The 24,977-nt window shown below is 52.9% G+C and overlaps 2 protein-coding genes across 10 annotated transcripts in view; one reads left to right on the top strand and one right to left on the bottom strand.

Annotated features, from left to right (window-relative positions):
- Nucleotides 1-1,016, top strand: part of RNF214 (ring finger protein 214) — a 42,846-nt gene extending 41,830 nt beyond the window's left edge. For all 7 annotated transcript variants that reach the window (XM_081799414.1, XM_081799413.1, XM_081799410.1 and 4 more), the window contains one exon: nt 388-1,016. In XM_081799414.1, the coding sequence (XP_081655540.1) occupies nt 388-453 (66 nt within the window). In that variant the 3' untranslated portion in view covers nt 454-1,016. The remainder of the gene's footprint in view (nt 1-387) is intronic.
- BACE1 (beta-secretase 1) lies at nt 1,000-24,977 on the bottom strand. 3 transcript variants are annotated; one of them, XM_081799419.1, is made up of 9 exons: nt 24,279-24,976; nt 11,167-11,255; nt 9,486-9,702; nt 8,842-8,979; nt 7,801-7,935; nt 6,725-6,826; nt 6,217-6,366; nt 5,787-5,958; nt 1,000-2,715 (listed from the first exon to the last, which is right to left on the bottom strand). In XM_081799419.1, exons 1-9 carry the CDS (start codon nt 24,537-24,539, stop codon nt 2,669-2,671), a joined length of 1,311 nt encoding a protein of 436 aa, XP_081655545.1. In that variant the 5' UTR covers nt 24,540-24,976; the 3' UTR covers nt 1,000-2,668. The 3 variants fall into 3 exon arrangements, with proteins under 3 accessions (XP_081655545.1, XP_081655544.1, XP_081655543.1); XM_081799418.1 differs by lacking the exon at nt 1,000-2,715 and adding an exon at nt 3,141-5,148 and having other exon boundaries at nt 8,842-8,904; nt 24,279-24,977; XM_081799417.1 differs by lacking the exon at nt 1,000-2,715 and adding an exon at nt 3,141-5,148.

Here is a 24,977-nt window from a genome sequence, read left to right as displayed (position 1 = left end):
TTTTCAAAAGGTAGAAACTGGATTTACATCTAAATTCTTAGGAAAAATCCTGAATAAGATTTGAGGGTGGTGGGTATTTGGAGTTGGGAGTGCATCTCAGCCTAAACAGATCATGAGAAGGGGAAGGCCACCCCAGATATCCAACACAGAGCAGCTTCACACCATTCTTAGCTGATTGTTAATGTTCCCTGTAAGAAGAACAGGTTCCCCTGCTCTGAAGATTCTTTTGGGGGTAAGAGCCAATGAAATAGCCCATCTGGTCCCGATGGTAAGAGCCCTTCTGACTTAGTATGCGTTCCTCAGACCAGTGAACCTCAGTGGCACACTCTCCCCTCCTTCCCTCCATCTTTCCAGATAAACCTGAGATATGTCTTTCTTCCTTTCCAGTGTATCAAATTCTGGGCCCAGACCAACACAAATGACACTTGTCCCTTTTGTCCAACTCTTAAATGACGGACCTGACTGGGGAGGAAGAAGAGGAGAAACTGATGTGAACAGGAAGCGCGGGTTCAAGATTTCTAAAACTCTATATTTATACAGTGACCTATACTCATGCCATGTACATTTTTATTATATAGGTAATGTGTGTATAGAAAGTCTGTATCCAAATGTTCGTAAATGAAAGTATGTATATTATGCAGAAATGGTCTCTCCCTCTCACCTTGCAATTCCTTCGGGGGATGCAGATTGTAGGTAAGATGATGTTTAGTTTGCCCTTGAAATTATGATATCCTTGCCTGGGGCTGTTTTCAAGTACAATATAAAAACCATCTAGGAAGCTGCTGTTGCCCTAAGGCCATCCTGCTTTGATTTGGCTCAGCCTCTAGTTCATTTTCTTAAGGCTCATGTATGCAGATTTGAACCCTGGTGCTCACCTGCTGTCCAACCAGATGCCTTGCTTACTGAAAGCCTACGGAAGCCTCAGTGTTGTTCTAGCCACTCGACTCCAAATGGATAAAATGAGACTGATTGAGGAAAAAAAAAATGTAACCCTAATAGTTTGAATTTTCATTGAATATTTTACTGTGTTAACGCTCATTATTTGCACATAGACATTAGGTTTACAGAATATTCTGTTTTACATCAGCAAAATTCACAGTCCAAGAATACCAACATAACTGGGTCCCATTTCTCCCATGCCCCCCAAAAGCTTCTGTCCATCTGACTTCCTGGATAGGCCTCTCTTTAGAAACTAGCACAGCCCACAGATCTTTCCTGGGCCAAACCATCCCTTGCTGCCACTGACTTGGCTTCCGATCAAGCTCTGACAGACCAACCTTGTGAAGGCCTCACCTCTTCCCCTTCACTTCTGGTCTCCTGGTCAGTTAGTACCCCTCCCCACTGAAGGTTAAGGCAGTTGGTTCACAACCAAGTTGTTTGGTGACCTTGGGTGAGCTCTAGGCAGGCACTGGGGTGAGGAGATGTCTGTGCAAAATTACTTGCAGAATGATCTTGGGATGCCAGATTTTAATTTTTGAAGCAAGAAAATTATGGGGGACATGTTTCCTATCCTGGGAAAAATGGAGGCCAAAGTGACATGAAGGGGGGTTGGAGTTCAAGTTTAGAAGTCATTTGTTCTATAGATAGCTGTCTAGAACGAGATCACTTTCCCACCTCTGCTTATTGAGCACTTCTGGTGTTTAGGTTTATACCTGTGAAAGCTGTGAATCTCTGAGAGCTTTGACTCTTTTCCTGTCCTTTTTTCTTTACTCCTACAGGAAATAGCTTCAGCTTCCTTCTCTTTTGGATTAAACAAGGAAAAACTTAAGTGTTAATTAAAAAAAAAACCAAAAACACTAGCTCCAGGGGAAGGACATCATTGTATTACCAACAGCTGAACTGTTCCCGTTCTGGGACCTGGAAATGCTTCCTGGCGCTGGCGGCACTGTCCGGGTAGCAAACACTTTCCCTTTCAGATCCAGTTATATTCCCTGCTCTTTGCTTTTGATCTTTTCCTTCTTTGTCCTTCGTCTTTGCCTATCAGCCTCTTAGACGTAGTCCTTCCCTTCTTTTGCCTTACTTGCTCAGCCTTGTTGACTAGCATCATTTTCAGGAGCTGGACTTCCCAGGACCTCCTTGGCATCTTGTAGGGTGATTGAAATGGCCTGAGTTCTCACCTCTGTAGAGGTCAGGTGACTCACTTTCTTTGGTTAATGAAATATTCATGTCTCCAGTGTGGTAGCTATCATGAACGGAAATGTGGCAAAATGGAAGACCAGTTCCTTTGTTCTTTTCATTTGGGGGATTCATTTTTTTCTCTTGCAATCAAAAGATTTTCTCTCTCATCAACTTTGCAGTAGCCTTTAGGCCACTAGCAATATTTTTCAGTATTACCTAAAAATCTAGAAATCAGGAATGGATATAAAGGCTATTCTCTTTTCCACAGATCTTTGAAGCCAAAGGAATATAGAGAGAAGAAAGGAAGAAGTGGGGCGGGGGGGGCTTATCCGCTTCCTAGTAAAAGCCCCTTGAAAGCCAACTATAGCAGGAAGACAGATGTTTTGGGGAGCTGTGTGCGAGAGCTGGGGCCTCTGTGTTGCTCTTTTCTCTGTCTTGTTCAGGATCAATCAGAAAGCAACATTTAAGTTTTGGCCACCCTTGTTCTCCCTTCTCCCTCTGTCTCCTGGCCTGCAGGGGTAGAAGCCATGCAGACTGGCGGGAAAGGCCTCTAATGCAGTGAGTAGAGATGGGACAGTCGCTTTTCAGGAGTCGACTCTAAAAATAGAGATAGATAATACATATTTTTACAAGCAAGAAGCTGTTGTTGAGATTTTTTTTTTTTTTTTACACTTAGAGTTAAAGTTTCAGGGTAGAAAGGAAGTAACTGTAAAAAGAAAAATAAGTACAAGTTTTTTTTTAAAAAATATGACAGTGGGACTTAACTAATGAAGGGGTTGAGTATTATGCCCTGGAAAGAGCTGGGGAAAAGCCAGTTTTCCCCAACATGGATAGAAATTATAAAGCAGAATGTGGCGTTTTTATTACATGGTAGCAATTCTGGAAGTTTATTTACACAGTAAGTTCCGAGCTGGAAACGGACACTCTCCAGTCTTCCTGACAGTCTCTGTGGTTAGGGGTGTTCCCAGTCGGCCAAAGCAGCACCAAGTGCAAGGGGAATGAAGAGAACCCAGATAAAGAACTGTGATTCAATATTCTTGTTTTATTGGTTTATGGCTTGTGGGCAGCTGGCCGAGGCCAGGGTCTCCAGAGGCCCTCCTTGTATTTCCCTTTCCCTCATCAGGTAATTCCACACTCGGCAGGTCCCATCCCTGGAAGCAGTGTGTTGACAAGCTAGCGACAGGACCCGGTGGGTATACGCGGAGAATCACGTCTTCCACTAACACTGGTATCAGAGTTGACTGTGTTAGAACTGATCGGGAGGAAATGAACTTGGTCCCCACTACCTAGCCCAAGAACCAGCCTGGGTACCCAAGTACTATTCGGAGTGGGGAGTAAGGAGTAAGATAGGGGAGAAGGATGGCATCCCCTGAGGGGCTCTGGTGGTGAAGGAAGTACGGAAGCCCTGAGGCTGGCAGCCTTTCTCTAGCAGCCTTGTTATCGAAGGCAATGATGCTAGAGCCAGAAAGCCCTGCGTTTCTGACACTGGGTGTAATACTAGTGCCCCTGTGGGGTGCCTTAGCCAAGTTAATGGAGGGGACATCAGAGAGGGTGAGAAGGCGATGAAACCGCTCTGTATCGTGTGGAGATCTTACTACTACTTGCTGCTGAACAGGAAGAAATCCAGGCAGAGGCACCAGGGCATCAACCCTGTACCTGTCGAGTGAACCTTGATGATTCTGCTTTCAAGGGTTAAGAAAGAGAGGTCTCCTGTCTATCCCTCTTAGCACCTCAGCTGCAGAGCTCCAGAGGAAAAGGGGTTTGGGGGTGGGCGTGAACACGTAAGCAGGAAGACAGAGCCAGGCCCTGCTCTATTTGGTGTGTTCCAGTTGCTTCTCATAGGGCACCTGGGGCTGGGGGTGGGGGGTGGGAAGTGTCAGTGTTAACCTAGCGTGTGTGGAGTAAAGGGTTCAGGTAGAGACAAGTGGAATCATTCCGGTAGAAATTCATTTGTTAGATGGAACTTCTTAGTGGGCACTTTTCATTTAAGAGAGTTAAAAAGAGCTTTTTGGCTAGGTAAGCCCTTCTTCCCAACTCACTTTCGGTCAGGCTACAACCACAGAAAAAACATCGGGCAGCGACGCCCATCTTACAAGATGGGCTTCTATCTTGGAGATGCAGTCTGAAACTGGGACTGGCGAGTGGCGAGTGGCCGTGGTTCTGCCTTTTCTAGCTCTGATCCCAGCTGTTCCCTGTCTTTGCGCTCCCTCTCCTCTCTTCGAACCGCCCCATCTGTACAAATATTCAGTCTCATTTTTGTTTAATTCACGAGGCAATCTTTGTACCAATGTTAGGCTTGTTTCTGCAGTCCCTGTCACTAAAGCAAATCGCAAACCGTGCGTCCGTTCCTACTGACTTTGGTCAGGGAAGCGGCGTTGGCCCTTTCTCTGCCAAGGGTACGGCAGAGAGACGCTCACGGGGGTGACTTGGCTGTGATGCCACTACTTCTGGAACTAAGAAGAGACGAATACTTCGGGTTGGAGAATCCAGAGGGGTGGGGGGCAAAGGTTCAAGGCTGAAGAATTTCCCAACTCGGGCTGGAGGTGACCAAGAATATTCCCGCCACCAGCGTGCTGCTTTCTTCCCTCTCCTGATTCCTACAGGTGCCATTCCTGTCACCCACCGTGCCCGCCCGCCCTTCTTTTCGGGCAGGGCCGAGGCATTTGGTGGGTAGGTGAGGGTCTTGAGGTGCTCTGGCCCCCAGTGCCAGCAGAGCGTCCTGCTCGTGCCCAGAGTGAGCCAGCAGGTGCGGCCCAGGAGAGTCCCTGTCTCCTGCCCGTGGGCCGCCTCACTTCAGCAGGGAGATGTCGTCGGCAAAGTCCCCGTGTTGCTGGCGCAGGCAGCGCAGGCAGCGCCACTGGCACACCATGAGGCAGAGCGGCAGCATGAAGAGGGCGCAGATGGCCGCCATGACGTAGGCTATGGTCATGAGCGTCGACTCGTCTGTCTGTGGGATGTTGTAGCCACAGTCTTCCATGTCCGGGGTCATAAACGGGCCTTCCACTGCTGCCGTCCTGAACTCATCATGCACTGGAGAAAGGGCAAACGCGAATGGGCAGCTCTCACCGTCACACAGCAGTTTGGATCATAGAGCAAAAAGAACTTCCTGGTAGGCCTTGAAATCAGCCCGCGAGGAGGCCCTAGCATCTCCTTCCTTGGAGATATTTAGGAGCAGGCCAGAGGAGCCTTGCTAGGTAGAAGCACGTCTCTCCTCCCAGGGCACTGGGAGCAACAACCCTTTCCTGGGTAACCATGCGGCAGGAATGATACCTAAAGGTCAGTCTCCCGAGTTGACCAAAAAGACAGCCCCGTGTATTCCTAGTACACTCACCGGCTTCCGCCGGTACCGAAGACCCCACCGCCTTCTGAAGGCACACCCGGCCCCATCGTGGAGCAGCCCACGGGGCCCGGGGATCTAGAGCTTCCCTAGGGGCCGAGGCAGCTCTTGCTGGTCCGGGCCTCCGGCGGAGCTACAGCCCAGGGAGGGCCTCGCCACGCCGGGCACACGGACAAAGCATGGGCCTGGACGCTAGCTTTGACACCGGCTGTTGGCTCTGCCTCGAGGCAACTGTGACTACCTCCCAGGCTGACAGGGGCCCAGGGATCCTAACTGCCGGACAGTGAGAACACGGACAGACGGAGCCCACACCCTCCCCCCTGGCTCTTACCATGACAGGCACTGACGGCAAAGCCAATTCGTTTTCGGGCCCGATCAAAGACGACGTAGAAGCCCTCCATGATCACAGCTCCCATCACAGTGCCCGTGGAGGACTGTGAGATGGCGAACTTGTAGCAGTCGTCTTGGGACGTGGCCACGTCTTCCACTGGCCGCAGGTATTGCTAAGGACAAGCAGTCAGAGAGGGAGAAGGGTGTCCTCCTCGCTGCATCCCTCCCCCTCCCTGCCTCTGCCTTCTGGATCTCTGTGCCCAGGGGCCGCTCTTCCCTCTGCCATCCCCGAGCTCTGTGGGCTTGCTTTGTGCCGCAGGACGCTGCTGTCTTTTGTCTTCCACGTTCTGCGAAGCCACGCCGGCTCCCTGACTCCCCGTGTGAACCGTGCCCTCTTCCTGGGACCCCACTGACTCCGGCTGGGGACATACCTGTGGAAGGATGGTGATGCGGAAGGACTGATTGGTGACCTCGCCCATTAGGTAGAGGGAGATGACCGGGAAGATGTTCCAAGGGGTGGTGCCTGCCTGCCAGCATACCAGCTGCTCCCCCAGCCAGAACCCGTCCGGAAACTTCTCCGTCTGTGTGGCCAAGAAAGGGTAACAGTGAGGAAGCCGCCTCTTCCGCCATCGCGCTACTCCCACTTTCAGATAACACTGGGCTCTCTTTTTGCTTTTCTATGGAATATCCAAATTGGGGAAGGGCACACTGAACCCCAAGAATTAGGGGAAGAGAGCTGGAGCGTGAGGCCAAAACTCTGTACCAGGGGCCCTGTGGAATGAGCAAGCCGAGGCCCATGAAAGAGACTCGCTCTGAAGACATTTAAGTAGAAGGATCTAAGGGTAGACAACTTGTCCCTTGCTGAGGGGACAAGGGACCTTCACGGACTTCCTCTGACACTGTGTCATCTCTTGTACCCCTGCCCTGAGTCCCACTGACCGAGGAGGCTGCCTTGATGGATTTGACAGCAGCTTCAAACACTTTCTTGGGCAAACGAAGATTGGTGGTGCCACTGTCCACGATGCTCTTGTCGTAGTTGTACTAGGATGGAGAAGAGAGGTTTAGAAGAGTCAAAAGCCTTGTTTGATGCTGGGATCTGGCCAGAATCAGAAGGGGGGATCTGACTGCTTGGGGTGGCATCCTGGCTTGGCACTTCTCTTAGGAGTATACCCTTGGGCAAGTTGTTCAGCCTCTGTGCCTCCGTTTCCTCGTCTTTAAAATGAGGATAATAATAGCACCTACCTCAAAGAGTTATTATAAGGATGAAATTAATACACGCGAAGCGCTTAGAATGGTGTCCGGCACGTAGGGAGCGTTCAGTAAATGCTAACTCTTAGTATCTTGGGTTGGGCAGACATTCTCCAAATCTTGAAAATAAAAATACCTTGTATAGTGCTTTTAACTTTTCATAGTCCTTTTATATCTATTCTCATTGAACATACATTAAGAATCTAGGTAAGGAAGACCCAAATGGTTGAGCTACCGTTTATTGGGAACTTCTGTGTGCCAGGCACTGGGAGAAACAATTTATTTTCTCTGTCTTCACCACAATCTCTGGAAAAGCTGTTTTTCCCTCTGTTTTGCAGATGAGGAAACTGAAACACAACCTAGTAACTTGCCTAAGGGCACATAGCTAGTAAATGGCAGAGCTAGGAACCCAGGTCTTCCCAGTTCCAAAGCTGGACGCTTCCGCTACATCATCCCACACTGCCCCGCACATGACTTGCCCAAAGCCGTCAAGCAAGGCAGTGACTGGAGTCCAGACATGCTTTTTTTTTCCTTACCAGACCATAAGCCCCAAGGTCCCCTTGCAAGTGCCCTGCCAGTCCCTCGCCCCCCAACTTCAGGTCCTGCTGTGTCACCGTTAAGCTCCCAGTTGTCCTGGGCTCAGCCCCCAACCCTTTCTGCAGGTCCTACTCCTCTGCCTCATCCTCCCAATCTCATAACTCAGGGTCTGACCTCATGCTATGTTGCCTCCCCCTTCCCTTTCCCTGGGTTCCCCTTGGTGGTGTTACCTCCTTGCAGTCCATTTTCAGGTCCTGCCCGTTGATCTCCACCCGCACAATGATGACCTCGTAGTACCACTCCCGCCGGATGGGTGTGTACCAGAGGCTGCCCGTGTACAGTGAGTGGTCGATACCTCCGATGATCTAGGGACAAAGGGTGGCAGGTACCCGTGTCCCGGCACAGAGGGACAGCAAGTCACCCAGAGAGCAAGCAATGGGATCAGAGATTTCTGGGAGGGTAGCAAGGCCCTTCACAGGCCACCTTTCTCATCTTCCTGCTTCTAATCAAATCCTGTCCCAAAGTGATTTGTAGTTTCTTAAGTGTGTTAAGAATATATCAGGGGAAGACTTTACAGGATTTTAAATTATTTGTTTCAGAGTCTCACAGCCCTCGATATAAAGTTATTTAAACTTAAACTGGCACAATAAATGTTAAATGAATGATTATTTGCTTCTATTTCAAGTTTTATTTTCTCTGCGTGTTGGAGATGGAGAACCATTCACCAACTGTCCTAATTAATTAATAAATAGACTTTTAACTCCTTACATCGCTGCCTTCTGCTCATCAGACTGAATCATCTTAATTTGAGAGGTCTTATTTTCTTTCTTTTTTTTTTTTTTTAAGATTTTATTTATTAGAGAGAGAGAGAGGGCACGAGTGGTGGGGGCACAGAGGGAGAGGGAGAAGCAGACTCCCGGCTGATCAGGGTGCCTGATGTGGGGCTCGATCCCAGGACTCTGGGATCATGACCTGAGCTTAATCGACTGAGCCACCCGGGTGCCCCGAGAAGTCTTATTTACATTTCCTTTGAAGTTCCCTAATCATTTCATCCTTTCCAAGTTTACCATAGGTACCTGGAATACTTTCTGGAATAATGCAAAGAAGAAAAGGATGGAAAAGGAAAAGTGGAGGTGGGGAGTTTAAAGAGGTTTCTCTTGATTCTAAGTAGTGGAGCCCAAGACTGTGCGGTAGCTTAGAGGGAGGGGAGGCAGGTGATACCCATCCCTCTGCCCAGTGCTAGAACCTCCCCTCTCCTAGGACCTACTCACCATGCTCCCTCCAACTGAGGCCAGCACTTCCGACTGGTTGAGGGGGAACCCAGCACCACAGAGCTGCAGGGAGAAGAGGTTGGGAACGTGGGTCTGCTTTACCAGGGAGTCAAAGAATGGCTCCAGGGAGTCATCGGGCTGTGGCAGAAAGAGACAAGGAGTGAGGCCTCACACAGAGGGCCCTATGGAAAGAGGCCAGCTTCCTGCCTAAACTGGAAGGCAAAAGCAAAACTTGGGGGATGTTCCTTGGGAAAGACTGTCTTGAAGTACTGCGATTTGGCAGAGAGGGTTAGCAAGAGACACTGGGCACAGTGCAAACAGGAAAGAGCTATAGAATCTTTGATCCCCATATGCTTAACCTGTTTCAGGTTTGGCGGGGTGGGGGGGGTTCCCTTATTCCTAAGATCTTGGGAGTCGGTAGAAACCAGGCTCTAATCTTGCACCTGTCACAGCATCCCTCAGTATAGTCCTGCCCCCTGCAGGGACGAGATTCAGACTGCCACCCTATCCCCCTGCTAACTAATCCTTTAGGCTGATCTGTGTCCCTCCCTTAGTCAGTTCCCCTTCTCTCCGAGCCCGTCCCGGGGTAACATGCGGTGTGCGGTGCAGACACAGGGCCCCGGGCTCGGCCTTGCTCCTCTCACCCTGGCGATCTCAGCATAGGCCAGCCCCAGGATGCCCTCCCAGTTGGAGCCATTGATGAAGAACTTGTCTGATTCAGTGATGGCAGCGATGTTGGCACGCACAGTGACGTTGGGGCCATGGGGGATGCTCACCAGGTCGGTGCCCAGCTCCCCCTCCCACTTGCCCTGGGTGTAGGGCACATAGACGCCCTTCCGGAGGTCCCGGTATGTGCTGGACCTGTGGAGAGGAGGCAGAAGTCTGTGGGGGCGTGACCGCAACACTTGCAGGGGGACCCAGCATCTGACCTACTCCCGAGGCCTCACCTTATCTCAGGGGCAGCCCACATAAGATAAGATGCTGTCAGGCTGCTCAGCAGAACATCCCAGATCCATCACCCAGAACAGAACGTACAGTAAGCTTGCAAACAGATGAGGGGAGCTGTGGCTGGGGCTCACTCTCCTGTCTCCACAGCTCCTATCCCTAGATCTCGAGCTCAGGCCCTGCGGGGAACAAGCCTAGGCTTTGTGTATTGTGCCCGCTGCCGCCGAGGGACAGCTAGCGGGCATCTCTTCCTCCCCCCGGCTCCATCAGGCTCCCAGAGAAAAGGGGCCTTTGACTGTCGCTGCCTTGGGACCCGGTGGTACCATCTGAGTGGTAGAGAAAGTGCCAGGCGCGGTGAATGTGCAACCTCTACAGCAAGTTCTTCCAAAGGAAGAGTTGGCACAGCATCTCAGCATAGCAGGTAAGTATTACACACCACTCGTATGGAACATGCGCATCAGCACGGGACACCCTCGCCCGTGTCTCATTGTGCCACTATCCAGGCCTTGTGTGTGTGCCCGGTTCGGGGTGGGGCGGGCAGTGATGGGACTGGGACAGGGATCCGGAGTGAATCCCTTTCCTGGGTCCTCACCACGCCCCACTCCCTGTCTGCTTTCTTCCGATAGGGAAGGCAGAAGACGTGGCAGGTGGCTTTGGCATCTGCCTAGAAGTCCAAGAATGGGATGTAAGCCTCTCCTCACAGATTTGCACACACAGAGACGCCTCAGACACTAGATGTCTTCTCGCCACTTCCTGTGTTTATGCTAAGGAGTCTCCCACATCATTCCTCTTTGCCTCTTACCTTAAAAACCCACTTCAACCCTCCCTTCCACCGGTTAGCTAGATCCGGCTGATGGAACTCTGGGTGGTGCAGGGAGACATTTTAGCTGTCGGGCCCTGACACCGGCCCAGGCGGTGGGGCTTATGGAAGGCTCTTGCTCCACTCCCTTGAACTGTGCAGTGCCACCCGGAGCAGCCCCTGGCTGAGAGCACGGCACGGGGAGCGGTCACGGTAGCCTGCTCTGCCTAGACTTCGTTGGTCTCGCCGGACACCCGACAGCCACTGTGGGGGGTGCGGGGTGCGGATGAAGTCTCCAGGCAGAGAGAAGAAGACCCTGAGATGGCTCTGGGAGCACTGGGGCTCCTCTCCTTCCTTCTTTCCCTCCCCAAGGAAGCTGCCCTGTCTCGGTCCTGAAGAACTTCCTGCCGGCCACTCAACCTACCCTTTCCCATAGTAGACCTCCTCAAATCCCCCCTCTCCACTCTTCTCTCCTGGAAAGGATCCGAGGAGCTCCTCTTTCTCCCCGAAGCCCTCCCCTGACCCTTCCGGGCCCTGGATCCTTGGGAAGCGTTCTTCTCTCTAGCTCCCCCAGGACTCACAGCTGCCTCTGGTAGTAGCGATGTAGGAAAGGGTGGGGGGCAGCCCCCACTGCAAAGTTACTGCTGCCTGTGTCCACCAGGATGTTGAGCTGTCAGAGAAAGGGGAGAGAAAGATGTTATCAACGTGAGGCTCTGGGCTCACTACCTTCATTGTCCTTCACTCCACGGGCAGCAAAGTCTCCCTTTGGAATGTCCAGGGCGAAGCTTCTAGGATGCAGGACTGGACAGCCTGGCACCTGCTACCACCATGACCACAGGCAGAATGTGGCATCCTCTGACATCCTCAGCATGGCCTCGTGTCTGCTCCTGGCTTCGCTGTGGAATCCTAACATTTTCTGTGTTGTCAAAGCCACATTATCTCTGCGTCTGTGTGGTTTTCATTTCTCTTTTCTCTCTACCTTCAGACTGCCCTTACTCACTTCGGGTACCTGTCCGATTCTGTCTGCGGGGCTTGCGCCTTGCCTCCTTCTCTGGTCCTCCTAGGAAGCATATCACCCAGCGGGCAGCTGGGCTCGCATCCCCGTCCAGCTCGGAAATGCTATTCCAGGAGCTGGCACTGGCCAGGGAAGCTGCGGGGACCAGGACGGCGTCGTCCTGCCATTTCTGACCCTGCCTGCCAGAATGCGGCTCCCCACGAAGGGCTCCCCTTCTGTCTCTGAGGTGACACAGGCCTCTGAGGCCTACTATCAGAAAATAGTAGGGAGCAGGAGCTTCCTCTGCTGTCATGGTGAAAACCCATCTCGTCAGGGCCCTGGGTTTTGGCTCCGTGAATCAGGACAGGTGTCTTCCCAGTGCTCCTTGATGTGCAGCTCCTTCGAGCATTTCTTCTTTCTTGACCCTCCTTTCTCCTTCAACCGCCTGATCCCTCCCTCGGCCCAGAGCCGCGTTCTGAATGCCAGTAGCATCCTCACAGGCCAGAAGAGGAAATGCCCCTGTCCTCAGAAGCACGGAACCCTGAGAATTCAGCCCTCTCGTGCTGACTTTTCATGCCCATCAGCTCAGCGGCTCCCCTGACCTCAGGGCCCTTTTACTCCCATGTCCTCTCTCCTCAGTGCAGTGAAGTCAGCTGACCTCAGGTTTGGTGCAGGCTCTGACCTCGTCACCTTGGGCAAGTCACTGTGCTCCTCTGGGCTTCAGGTTCCTCCCTGCCAGGTCCTCTGGCTCCTTCCCGCTCTCGGTGGCCCTTGTGGCTCTGTAGGCCGCCCCTCCCCCAATGCCTGTGGAGGCCTCCTGGCCTCCCCGTGTCCCCCAAGACGCCTCCTCTGGTCCCCATGGTGGCCCCAGCCCTCTGACCCCGGCCCGCCCTCCTTCCCAGCCCCCCACTCCTGGCCCAGTTCCCATCCCCCTCCCTGCCCTTCTTCCCCATGCCCCCGCCCCCCCCTGCCCTCTCCAGGGTCTGTGGGCGGCCACCAGCTCAGCGGGCTGTGCTTTCACAATCAATAGAACTGGAGGCGCAGCAGTTCCGATTTCAGTCAACCAGGTTAATGATTAAAACGGCTTCTCGGCGCCCCCCCCCCCGACCCCCTCCCCCACCTGCCAGGCTCTGCTCCCAGCACTCAGGTTGGCCTCATTCTTACAGGGATCCCTACTATCACTGGACCCCAAAGAAAGGGGGTCCCCAGAGCTGTGCAAGAGAGGGCTCCCTGGAATGTGTGCCTGACGGGCTCCAGGAAAACACGACCGCCTTTTACTCTGGCACAGGGCTTTTTTTCTGAGGCCCCAGCTGGTCCAGGCCTCCCCACTGCTCTCTGCTCCTGCAAACCACTCCCTCCTGAGCTAGGAGGCCCAGCCTTTCCCCGCTGAGGAAGGCCTCCCCCTTCCACCTCAAAGCGGGTCAAGCCTAGGGCGGAGTGACCCCCACCCACCCCTACCCTGGGAGTTCAGGCCCTGTGCGCCCACCACCCCCTCTCCACCTGCCACAAAAAATGGGAAAGCAAAACAAACAGCCGGGATTCCCTCCTGAGCAAATGGCCAACTATTTGCTCTTTGCAAAGTGCTCCTGGCTTCTGGGAGAAGGGATTCCTGGTCCCGTCCTTCCAACATTTCTTACTCCAGCCCCGGGCAGGTTTTCTCCCCCTCCTGCTCCCCATAGGCGGCTGAGCCCCCACTCCTCACAACACGGGGCAGGTAAGGGCAGCCTGGAAGAGGAGTGCTGGTGGTTTCGGAGCCGCCAAACCTTAGCGAGGGACGCCTGGCCTCTTCCTGCTCTGGACAGACGCTGTCCGGTGGGACCTCCCTCATCCCCCCAGCCAGTCCTTGCAACCTGCCCGTGGCCACGCCCGCCGTCCTTTCCCTCTGCTGGCCCTCCCCTGCTCGGGTGGGCGCCCCACCCTGGGAAGTACCCGCTTTCCCTCAGCTAGATTCGCCACCCGTCCACCCCCCCCCCCACCCCATCCGGGTTCCTCCTATTGGCATTTACAAATGCCCCAGTCTCTCCATTAAAAAAACCTTCCTTAATGTCACCTCCACCTCCAGCCCCCCTCCCCTCCTTCACAACCAAAGTTCTCAGCCAAGCTGTCTTCATTTCTTCACCTCCCACTCGTTCCTCAACCCATTCCAAAGCCGTTTCTCCGCTGCCCCTCCCTCCACTATAAAACAGCCCTTACTACAGCTACCAGAGACTTCATGTCACCAAATACGAAAGATATTTTCAAATCAGGCCTCATCTGCCTGTGAGGACTTCTCCCTCCTAGAAACACCCTTCCCTGCCCCGCCTCCCCCGGCCCGGGGGGTGTCCTCCCACGGCTCTGACCAGATCTTCTGTGTCTGCTTTGCAGGCTCCCTTCTCAAGGGCTTCGGCCCTCTTGCTCGCAGGCTCTGCTCTCCCTCAGCCACCTCCCCTGCGGCCACAGCTCCGAGTATCACCTCCATGCCCACCACTCCTAAGCTCAGAGCCCTAAGCCCTTTCCTTCCCTTGCAGCTCCAGAAGCACAGAGCAGACTCCCTCAAAGATAACCTCAAATTCAGGATGTCCGAAGCTGACCTTCCACGGTCCCGCCCATCTGCCTTTTCCCCGTGTTCGCTGTGTCAGTGGATGGCGTCACTGTCCATCTGTTCTGTAAGTCAGCAACTGGGGGGACGTCCTAACACTTTCCTCTTCTTCACATCTCTACCCGATGCATCGAGTCCTGTCCAACTAACCTTCTCAAAAGTCTCGTAAATGTATTCATCTCTGGCCACCTCCCTTGCCGCCCCTGGGCGACGTTCTAGAGTATCATACTAGCTTTTCAACGGGCCTTGGCACGTCCGTCCACCCTTGACCTCTCCATCCTGTCTCTGCACTGTGGCTAGGGTGGTCTTTTCAAAGTGCAAATCTGACCGTGTTGCCCTTCCGTGTCAATCGTTTTCCTTTGCTATTAAAATAAAAATGTAAAGCTTTAACATTTCCTACAAGGCCCTTCATTGTCCGGTCCTGCCTGCACATCCAGCCTAGTTTGTCCTCTACGCCCCAGCCCCCTGCTCACCCGCTACACCGGCCTTCACAGGTCCTCAGACCAGCCATGGTCCTCTCCCTGGAGACAGCTGCGTAGAGCATTCGCTCTGCCCAGATATCTTCCTCTCCATGGGCAAGTTTGTCTACTCATCTCCCATCATCCCAAGCTCAAAAGGGAAAACTTCCTAAGGGGGAAAGACCAGGTCATAGTCTCTTCTTAAAGTGCTTGCATAGAAAGTGTCACTCTGTAGCTTCACATTAAATCTCACCTCCCTTGTATCTAATTTTTAAAAAACCATCCTTGTATCCCTAATGGGTATCATGGTGCCTGGCAATAAGTATTACTCGGATTAATGGCTCAAGGAAAGAAAAGGGAAAAGAGCTACTCTATCCTGTTTGTTGGGTGAAGGAGAGATCCTTCAGTGGCTCCCCAGCTGTGGGTGTTTTTAGGTGTGACTCTAGCTCAGACCTGCGCTCCCTTCACCAGGGCTGTGGTTTGACACGGATGCCTGTCTTCCTGTCTTCGGGTAGACTGGGGTCCTGGAGCCATCTTCTTCTCCATCCCTTGGGGCCAGGCAGACTCAGGAGTCCCTGTAGCTATTGTATTTAGATCCTCAGGAGATCACAACCTGGGGTCAGGGCTAGGTCACAGCCAATCACTTAACAAACAAATGTGCCCCCGGGGGCCTCTGAGGGAAGGTGGCTTCTTGGGAAGTGCTAACAAGCCCCACAGGGAAAGGTACACCTGCCCACTTCACTCTGCAGGCCAGGCTCCCCTGGAGGAGTTTTCAGCAACAGATCTTGGGTGATGAGATGGGTGTGGAGCCCATGAGTTCTGGGTAAGCTCTTTGTTCCCCAGATCTCACATGTCTTGGCCCCAGCTCTCACTAACAGATAGGGACAGCTCAGATTATTCTGGATGAGAAGAGCCTTCAGGAGTCATCTGTCTGTTAGCCTAGGGTGATTCTGAAAGATCAACTCTGAAAGATCTCTAGTTACTAAGATCCCAACCTCTCTTGGTAGCCTATCCCAGGGCCCTAGGAGGGGGCTTTAACTCTAATTCTTCCCTTCAAAGAGGAAGTCTCTTTCCTTCTGTGTGGGCCTCTGAGTTGATGGGGGAAGGGCTCTTATACTCTTGTCAAGCAAGCCTTTTACCCAAACCTGAGATGTAGAAGGCTTTCTTCCATTTTACAGAGAAGGAAATGGACATGTGGAATGAGCGGGCCACTTGACCCATCTTACACAACAATCCACACAGCTGGACAGGAATCCGCTGGTTCTAACCAACCCCACATCTGGTCTTTCATGTCCTTGACCTTCCCGTCTCTCACTTGGAGAGGAAGTATATGGTCGATTGCTACACTAATGAATCACACACCCCTGCATCCAGGCCCTTGTGTGATCCCCTCTGACGTCGACACTAGGCTCGGTCATGTGACTGCTCTGGCCAATGGGACATCAGCCAAGGAGGAAAGCAGAGGCTTGGTCAGGGCCTGTGCACTGGGGATTCCTCTTGGAATGCTGTCCTGAGACTGCATGGTGAAGCTCCATCTTGCCTCCTTGAGGATGAAAGATTTCATGGAGAAAGAGGTCCAGCAGGCCCCTCGCTGGCCCACCAGCTGAATGCAGCCATGTGAGTGAGCCCAGATAAGACCTGGAGAAGAGCCACAGCGAACCCACACCATCCTGAAAACCAAAACGGCTCGTTTCCAGCCACCAAGTTTTGGAATAATTTGTTACACAGCATCAGATACCAGATACACTATCTGAATTCAAACCTGAAATCCTTGTCCTTGGGGGCATCTCACCAACCATTGGTCGACTCCAATGAACATTTCTCATCACTTTTCCCCCTCCCTCACCATGCTTCTCATGCTTCTCAAAAGCACGAGGCTCTCTCAGCTCTGCACCTTTGCGTACACTATTTCCTATGCCTGGAATATTCTCTCCCTGTTTTGTCTAACTTCTAGTCATCTTTCAAGTCACAGTGTAAATATCCTTTCTCCCAAAGGTCTTGCCCTGATGCCCCCAGCCAAGATAAGGCTCCTTGTCCTGCAGGTCCTCAGTAACACCTGTGCTCCTTTGTATATCGCTCATCAGACCTTTAATCATTTATGTAATGTCTGTCCCCCATACTATGAGCCCCACAAGGGTAGGGAGCCCGTTTGTACCGTTATTATCTTACTTGTCCCTAGCCTTCCGCAGGAGCTCCATAATGATTTTTTTCCAGTAATTGCCTCATTTCCTGCAGTTCCCTGTGACCCTACAGATTCTTGCTATTCATTCTCAGCCCCAGGTGCCTCGTAGGCATAATTTAGTCTGGGACTGTGTATGGTGACAATGATAACTGATGCCCACCATACCCATGACGTTGGCTGGATTATCCACGCAGGTTCTTAGACCAAGGACTTCCTTGGTCCCCGAGCCTGGAGTCAGCTTCATCTGCTCTCCTAAGTGGATATTCCCAGACATGAGCTTGCCCAAGCCTGAGAAAAGGGAGCAAGGAAGGACAAGAGGAGCCTAACGTCAGCAGCTGGGAGTGGCTGAGGGCCAACAGAGCACATAGCTCCTGCCTCCAACTGAGTCCAGTGATTGGGTCCCATCCAGGTTCCCTCCACCTTGACCACATTGGCTGACCCACTGGAAATCCTTTCCCTAGACATATCCTCTGCCTTCCACTTCTCTCTCCAGGCTGAAGCTGACAATTGATACCTGGGGGCAAGCAGGCTCCCTGGTGCCACTTACCTTACTTTGGGCTTTTTTTTTTTTTTTTTAAGGAATTCTAAGGTGGTGGGGTCACCCCAAACCTTATCTGATGCACCCTTCTCCCTTTGGACAGGATGCTGCATGTCCCCCAGCGTTAAACCCAGCTCAACTAATATTTATCAAGGCTTCCTATTCAAATGATATGATGGATGTGAACAGTCAAAAAATGTCCATGTCTCTTCTTAAAGAACAGATCTAAGACGATGGGTTTTCTATTTTTTTTTTTAAGCAGCAGAACCCTTTTCCAACCTTATGTAGGATCCCAGTGTACCAAAGAGAAAAAAACAAGAGTTGTTCTTTTGGAGAGAGAGGTTTTGCTTCCTCGGTCTCTGTCCCCCGCCCCGCGGTGGCTCTTGAGGCAGCTCTGCAGTGCCTGCAGCCTCCACAGAACCCCCTGGAAACCCCCCAGTCTGTGAGGTCTCACAGCAGCAATCAGCTACCTGCTTTTCATTGTCAGACGGCAAGTCCCTCCTACCGTCTAGTCGTGTCCTATGCACAGGTTGCGGTGGCTTTAATCTTCTCTTGTTCTGTCCTCAGTTGAAAAGATAGCTGATCTCTGGCAGAAGCCCAGTCTCCTCCAGGGCACCTGGGTCATGCTCAGTACAGGCTTGTTTGAGCCATAGGGAGATGCCATCGCTCATGCCTTGTGCTATTTGGCAAAAACTCTACAGGCACTGGAAAAGAGTCGGTGGGGTTCACCAGCCCCGAGAGGCCAGTGCAACCTGGACACGGGGGGTGGGGGGGTACAGTGGGCAGTGGAGAGAGTAGCCACATGTTGGTAGCAGCCCAGAAGACCTGCTGAAACGGGACAGCCTGGGGTGGCAGAGGCAGGGAGCTCAGCCAGTTTGCCGTGGCTTTGTCAGAGTCTTGGGGAAAAAAGACCGGGGAGTCCTGGCTCCCCCAGTCAGCCCCAAGACTATTGATTCATCATTGCCCTCAAAAGGGAGCACCTCCTCCCTCTCAGGAACCGCTGGCTACAGCACCTGAGCATGTGGCAAGCGAGCATCAGTGAATGCTTCCCAGCCCTCTGGGCCCATCCTGCCAGGGGCAGCTCGGGGCAGCTCCAGGACTGGGAAGAGGGTCTGGCTCCTGCCCAGAACTCTCCACTGCCCAGGCCCCCAAGAGAGCTGTTCCCAGAAGAGAAGTTAGTGGTCAGGTATGGCAGATTCCTTGAGAGATGTTTCTCTTCCTGGATTTGCAACCACAATTTTCTGCTTAGATCTTTATTGGAGATACCCAAGAAGGGTTCTTGACCTTCCACCTTAGAGGGAGGTCCCAGTCTTTCCCATACCCTCCACTCGCAGCTGAACTCTTTCTCTCCTGACTTGAGGAGGCAGAGGAGGAGAAGTGGGTGAAATGACAGTGTGAGGGTCCTAGCAAAGCCTTCTGTGCAACCTGAGGGGAGTTGTGGTCTCAGGGACTGGGTGGGCAACTTAGAAGTGGAATCTTGTGTAATCTTGCTTTGTCTAATTTGGATGGTGGCTCTTTGAGGTCAGTGGTTTTCAACCTTTTTAGGAAAGCAAGGAAGGAAGGGAGGGAGGGAGGGAGTGAGGAAGGGAGGAGGGAAGGAAGGACCTGGAATTCCACTGTATAAAAACAATAAAAGCTGACTTCTGGGCAGGGAGAAGAGGGAGGGCTTGGTAATGGGAGGTGTGAAAGGTCCAGAGTCTTGCCTCTTAACCTTCCTCCTAACCTCCTTCATCCTTGAGGTCCCTTTATAGAATCCCACAAATCACAGGGTGAAAACCATTCGAGGGAGAGGTGGGTGGAAAACCAGTTGGCCCTTCTTGGTTTCTGAGACCCTGAACCCTCACAGTTTTCTACTTCTCTGATCATCTTCTCTTGCTCCCTTGAGCCCCAGTCTACATTCAATATTCTTTCCCTAATCATTTCCCACCCACCCCACCCCCCTGCCTTTTCCCTCCATTCTCTCAAAGAACAAGCCCATTTGCTAACTTGGCTTCCAAACCACCTCTCTGCAGGTGACTCCAGAGTCCACCTGTCCAGTCCTAACTTCTCTCCTGGTTTCCAGATCCCCATGCTCAGCTAGTTGCTGGATCCACTAATAAGAATGGCCCACTGGCATTTCAAAGGCAACCAACATGTCCCAGACTGGAGAACACAGGAAAGAACCCAGTATTTGGACTTGGAATCCAAAGACCTGGATTTGAACCCCAGCTCTGTTTTCCTTATCTGAGTCTCTTTGGGCAAACCCCTTAGTCTCTCTGCGCCTCAGTTTCCTCACCCCCCAATGGACATGCTAGTAGTTATCCCTTGCAAGTAAAGCAGAATCATAAGCATGGAATTTTGATGACCTATATTGTGCTTTAAAAGTCTGCTCCTTTTGTTGAATTCCCTGATAAAACAGAGAGGTTCCAAGGCGGGGAACCTCTTCTCTTCCCTCTCCCTCCCCAGGAGCAGAGAACATCTGGTTGAACTGACATGTGAAGGCTGGATCTCTGAGGACCTCCCCTCCTTTCTGTCCTCACTGCCACCAGCATCTTTTGGGCCCTTGTGCCCTGACTCATGTCCTAGTCTCAGGCTCTAGATTATCCAGTTATGTTCCACCCTGGAGTTGTTTTCCTCAAACCAGAATGACACTAGACCATTGCCCTTCTCATATACTCAAAGGGACTCTCGCCTGCCTGCGGAATACAACCCAACCTCCACTCCGCCTCCCAGCATCCCTGCCACAACTCCCAGCTTCTCAGCCCAGCTCATGCATGCCTCTCTTCATAAACCTTTCTCTCCAAATAGCAAAGCTTTCTCATCTTTCTAGGCCATACTCAAATGCTACCTTTCCCAGCAAGCCTAACCTAACACCCTGTCAGTAGTAACTGCTTCTTTCTTTGCACTTCTAAGACTCACTGTTCTTTTTGCACCAAATGCTTTCGGTCTCGTATGATATTTAGCTGTTCATATGAGTCTCACACCAAATTGTGAGTTCTCCAAGGGCTGGGGCAGTGACATCATTTTTCTCTTCTGTGCACAGTAGGTGCTCAATGAGCATTTGCTAAACTGCATTGACTACCACCAGATTTCAGTCCAAACAATCATTATTATCCTGGGTTTGGAGGCTGATGCTCATCCCATTATAATGAGATGATATCCTTTCATTTAAGTGAAAAGGATGAAAGTGCTTCTTTCTCCAAGAGTTCCAGTCCTGCACTTAGAATTGCCCATCGAGAGTTCTCTTTAGATGTCTTACATTTTATTTATTCACTCACTCAACGTTTTTTAGGTGCGTGTTCTGAATCTGCCGCTATCATAGATATTAAAGAGAAGTAAGACACTGCAAAAAAAAAAAAAAAAAACCTTTTTAAAAGACATTGTCCTCTAGACCTTGATGTTCTGGGAGGGAAACAAATACAAAAAAACAGTTATAATATGTTCTATAATACTACTTAAGTGTAGTAAGGGACACATGAGCAGGTGTCATGGGAGAATGAAAAGGAATGCTCATGATAAACCCTCTCATCTCCCCCCAAGATGCATGGGCAGGTGGCTGGCAGAGTAGAAAGATCCAGATGACAAAGGGTCTCAGCTTACGGGCCTGTCTCCTGGCCAATTATTTAAACTTTCACTCCCCATTTCTTTTGCTAGAAGTCACGAGGGGTAAGACCATTTGTATATATTGTAGGAATTACTGTCAAGGAGAAAATTATGTAGAATATATTTGAAAACTTCACATAAACTGCCACCATAAATACAAGTATATAGTTGTATCCCATTACTGATATACCAACTCCTCCTGCCAGTTGTCCTGGTCCCTCAGATGGTCTTGTTATCCTCCGTTCAGCCCAGATCAGGATCATGAAATCATCTCATGCCTTCTTCCTCACCCTTCACACCAGTATCCCCAAGTCCTGTGTCTGGCTGCCTTGTGACATTCCTGCATCCTGGTCTTCCCTTCCCTTTCCGTCTTATCACGGCCACATGCTATCCTTGTGGTGAGGCCTCATACCTGGATTGCTGTGACAGAGCCCGCCGCCCCTGTACCTCTCAGTCCCACTCTTCCTCAAAGTCAGATGTCTCTTCCTAAAAGATTGCTTTCCCCATGTCATTCCCTGATACAAAGAAATTCAAGCTTCTTCTGATATCTGCCGACCCAAGCCCAAACCTTAGAGCTTCATATTTAAGGCTTTTGGCAATTGGGCTCTATCCTATTTACCCAAAGCTGTAGGATTAACTCAACTGGGTTTCTCACTGTCTCCTGAACAAATGAGCATGACTCATTCTCTCATTCGTTGTGGCTTCTTCTGGTCCCAGGGACCCAGGCTAAGGGCGGGGAAGCAGTGGACATTCGAGTTAAGTGCAATGAGAGTTCAGTGGGACAGGTGCTATTTCCCTGCTGGGAAGAGCCACCCTCCTAACCATCCTTCAAGATCATACTCACAGCACACCTCCCCCGGGAGGCCTTCCCTGATTTTACCTCCTGCACACCTACAGCACTCATTCTTTGTATGACTGCAGATCAGTGCTTCTCAAATTTGAGCCATGGCCCCCCAAATTTTAACTCAGTAGGTCTGGGATGGGGCCAGAGAAGTTACGTTTGTAATAGGCTCTGGTGGCAAGGGCCTGGGGGCCTGCCTGTCTTTGGGTGCTGCTTTGGATTCCCTTGTCCTGGCACTTACACTTTCATGCTCGACACTCCTTGTGGGCAGAAAACCTATCTCCTGTCTCTTAGTGGATCAGCTCTCAACCCCTGCACCTAATCACCTGGCATATAGAAAGTGCTCTGCCCACCAGGTCCTCATCTGGTGCTCACAACAGCCCTACCAGGCAAGGAGAAGGGGCCTCCTGCTCGAGACTGCTGGGGAGAGAATCGAAGTCACCACAGAGTACAGACTGGCTGGCGTTGGCTCGGGCTCCCAGCCAAAGGGTGACCCAGCGTCATTCCAACTGTGGGCTCCCTGGTAATGGTTCCTTGGGCCAGCATTGAACTATAGGCCCACTTTCCCTTTCTAGGAAGGAAGGGGAAGGAACTGACATTTGTGGGGCAATTACTCTCTGCCAATTTCCGGGCCGGGGGATGTACATACGATCTCAGGGGTCCAGCGAAGACCAGTACCTGTCCCCCCAGTTCTACTGTGTGAAACGTGGTGGCCCAGAGCATTCAAGCTCTTAGGGTCCATTGCATAGCCCAGAAGAGGCAGACAGGGCTGGAGGAATTAGCAGAAAGTGACTTCCTATGTACTAGAGGTCAACCGTGTGTCCAGGTGCAGTGTTCAAGGTGACTTCCCCTCCACAGTCCCATTTAATCCTCCCGAGAACCTCGCAAAGGAGATCTCATTTCACCCATTTTGGAGACAAGGCACCAGGCTCAGAGGGGTTGCATAATTTGCCCCAGGCTGCACAACTGAGAAAAGGAAAAGCTGTGGGCAGTGGAGCTGGAATTCCTGGTCTGTCTGGTGGCTCCACAGCCCCTTTGTGTGTCGGTGCCCCAGGGTGTTAAGCCCTAGGACAGCTTCTCAGTAGCAGACACCCAGGGGGTTGCAGGTCTCCACATCCCCCTGCTATCTGATCATACCTAGCCTCCTGTTGGCCCCGGTGGCTAGGGGCCTATTGTCACACTGATCTGAGACTTTCTGGGGAAGTTACAGTACTCAGGAAAGAGAAGGGGTGAATAGGGGAGACCAGAGCCTTGCATCATCTGGGAGGTGGGAGGTAGGCCTGGGTGGCAGGGACCTAGGAAGACTCACTTCTGTCAAGTATTTGGGGGATGGAGGTTTGTGTTTCTCCCAGATCCAGTGTAAGAGCTGCCTGAGAAGTTCAGAGAAGTGTGGCTCTTCCCTCTCTACACGTAAACACACTCCCACCTTCACGGACCCTCCCAAGGACAGGCCTCCCGGACACAGATCCCACAGATCCGGGGGAGGGGGGTGGCTCCCAGCAATGTGCAGGCTCAGATTCAAGGTGACACACACCAGCACATGCACAACCGTCCCGCCACCCGCGCCCAGGCCCACCCACAGAAGAGGCGGATGTGCCCAGTGGGTAGCCACAGCACCCCACCCACACAGGCACGGAGGGTGCCACCTCCACCAGCCACCTTGCAGGTCCTGTGGAGGACTGGAAGGAAGGGGAGGGCTGGCAGTGTTTTCCTCACGCTGCCATGCTCCCTTCCCGCCCCCCCACCCCCCCCAGCGCCTATGGGCTTACAGAAGGAGTCGCATTCTTAGAAGGGGGTTCTGGCTCCTGGGCTGCAGTTAGTCCTTTCCCCAGGCTCAATTCAGTCCCCTCTGGCCTGTGCTCAGCGGCATGGGGAAGGGGAGGGGCTGGGGTGCAGAGGCACAGGGGGAGGGGGAGGAGATGGGAGGGGCTGGGGAAGCAGGAGTCTGTCCAGGGCTTCTGGGCTCGAGTGGAGGTCAGGAGGAGCTGGGAGACCTCGCTTTTCTGTCCCCGTGCCAACCCAGACAGTGGGAGCAAGGGTCTGCTCCAGCTTGTGCCAGGATTCCTGGGTCCGCAAGGTGCTGGGAATGATGGTCAGAAGCCAAGGTTCCCGGAACACCAGAGGAGGGGAAAGGGTTGGGTGACCAAGATCCAGAGTGCCAGGGTTGGGAGACTCAGGCTTGGCAGGGCTGACACCTGTTCACAGTGCCCCTTCCCCAGGCCAGGCTCCCCCACCGGAGTGTTTGTCTTGTCCCGAATCCTTACTGAGGGGTAGGTGTGTGAGGTTGGGGTGAGCGGAGGGCAGTCAGATGAGGGAGGCGGGGAAGCCTGTGAGGGGAAGGGAGGTGGGACCCAGGGGAACTTTGGGGCTGACTGCTACCAATGGGATCCCAGAGGAAACATCTGGGAGAGGGTCCCTCCTGCCCGCACCATCCAGCCCATTTTAGCAGGGGCCAGCATGCTGCACCCCGCCCCCCACCCCCATGCAGGAAGGAGGGTAGGGCTGGCCTGGCGACCTTACCGTCTGCGGGGGGCTGCCCACGGTCATCTCCACGTAGTAGCCCTGACCGGACTTGCCCCTCAGGTTGTCCACCATCTCCACAAAGCTGCCCCTCCGGCCGGGCTCCTCCGGCTCCTCCACGGTCTCCCGGGGCAGCCGCAGCCCCAGGGGGGGCGCCCCCAGCCCGCTTCGCAGGGGCAGCCGGATGCCAGGCTGGGTGCAGTGGGCAGGCAGCAGTCCCGAGCCCATCCACAGCAGGAGCCAGGGCAGTGCTTGGGCCATGGTGGGCCTGGCCTTCGGGGCCCTCTGGACTCCCTCCGGGACCGCGTCCGGCCCTGTTGCTGCCCTCAACTCTGGGTGCTGGTGGTGGCCGCTCAGGACAGTGAGCTGCGAGGCATCAGGGCTCCGGAGCCTGCAGGCCCCTCGCCGGCCCCCCGGTGCAGGCTGTGGGGATCGGGCAGGAGAAATCCGCAGAGAGAGAGGGGAGGAGACGGAGCCGAAGCCGGCTACATCTGGCCAGCGGCGCCCAGCCTCAGCGGCGGTCTGGGAGAGGACGGCTCGGCCCCCCCGGGCGGCTGGGAGGGGCGGGCATGGCAGGTCGGCGGCCGCGGGCTTCTCGGTCCTCGGGCTGGCCGGGCGGCGGGGCAAGGCGCAGGGGCTCCGGGCGCCCGCAGCTGCGTGTGCCGGTCAGGCCACCGTCATCCCGCTCCCAGCTCCTGG

This window comes from Leptonychotes weddellii, chromosome 11 (genome assembly GCF_054177405.1).
Source record: "Leptonychotes weddellii isolate Sample4059 chromosome 11, ASM5417740v2, whole genome shotgun sequence".
NCBI classification, from domain to species: domain Eukaryota; kingdom Metazoa; phylum Chordata; class Mammalia; order Carnivora; family Phocidae; genus Leptonychotes; species Leptonychotes weddellii.
The sequence above is the reverse complement of the archived record's forward strand: the minus strand, read 5'-3'. Positions and strand labels throughout refer to the sequence as shown.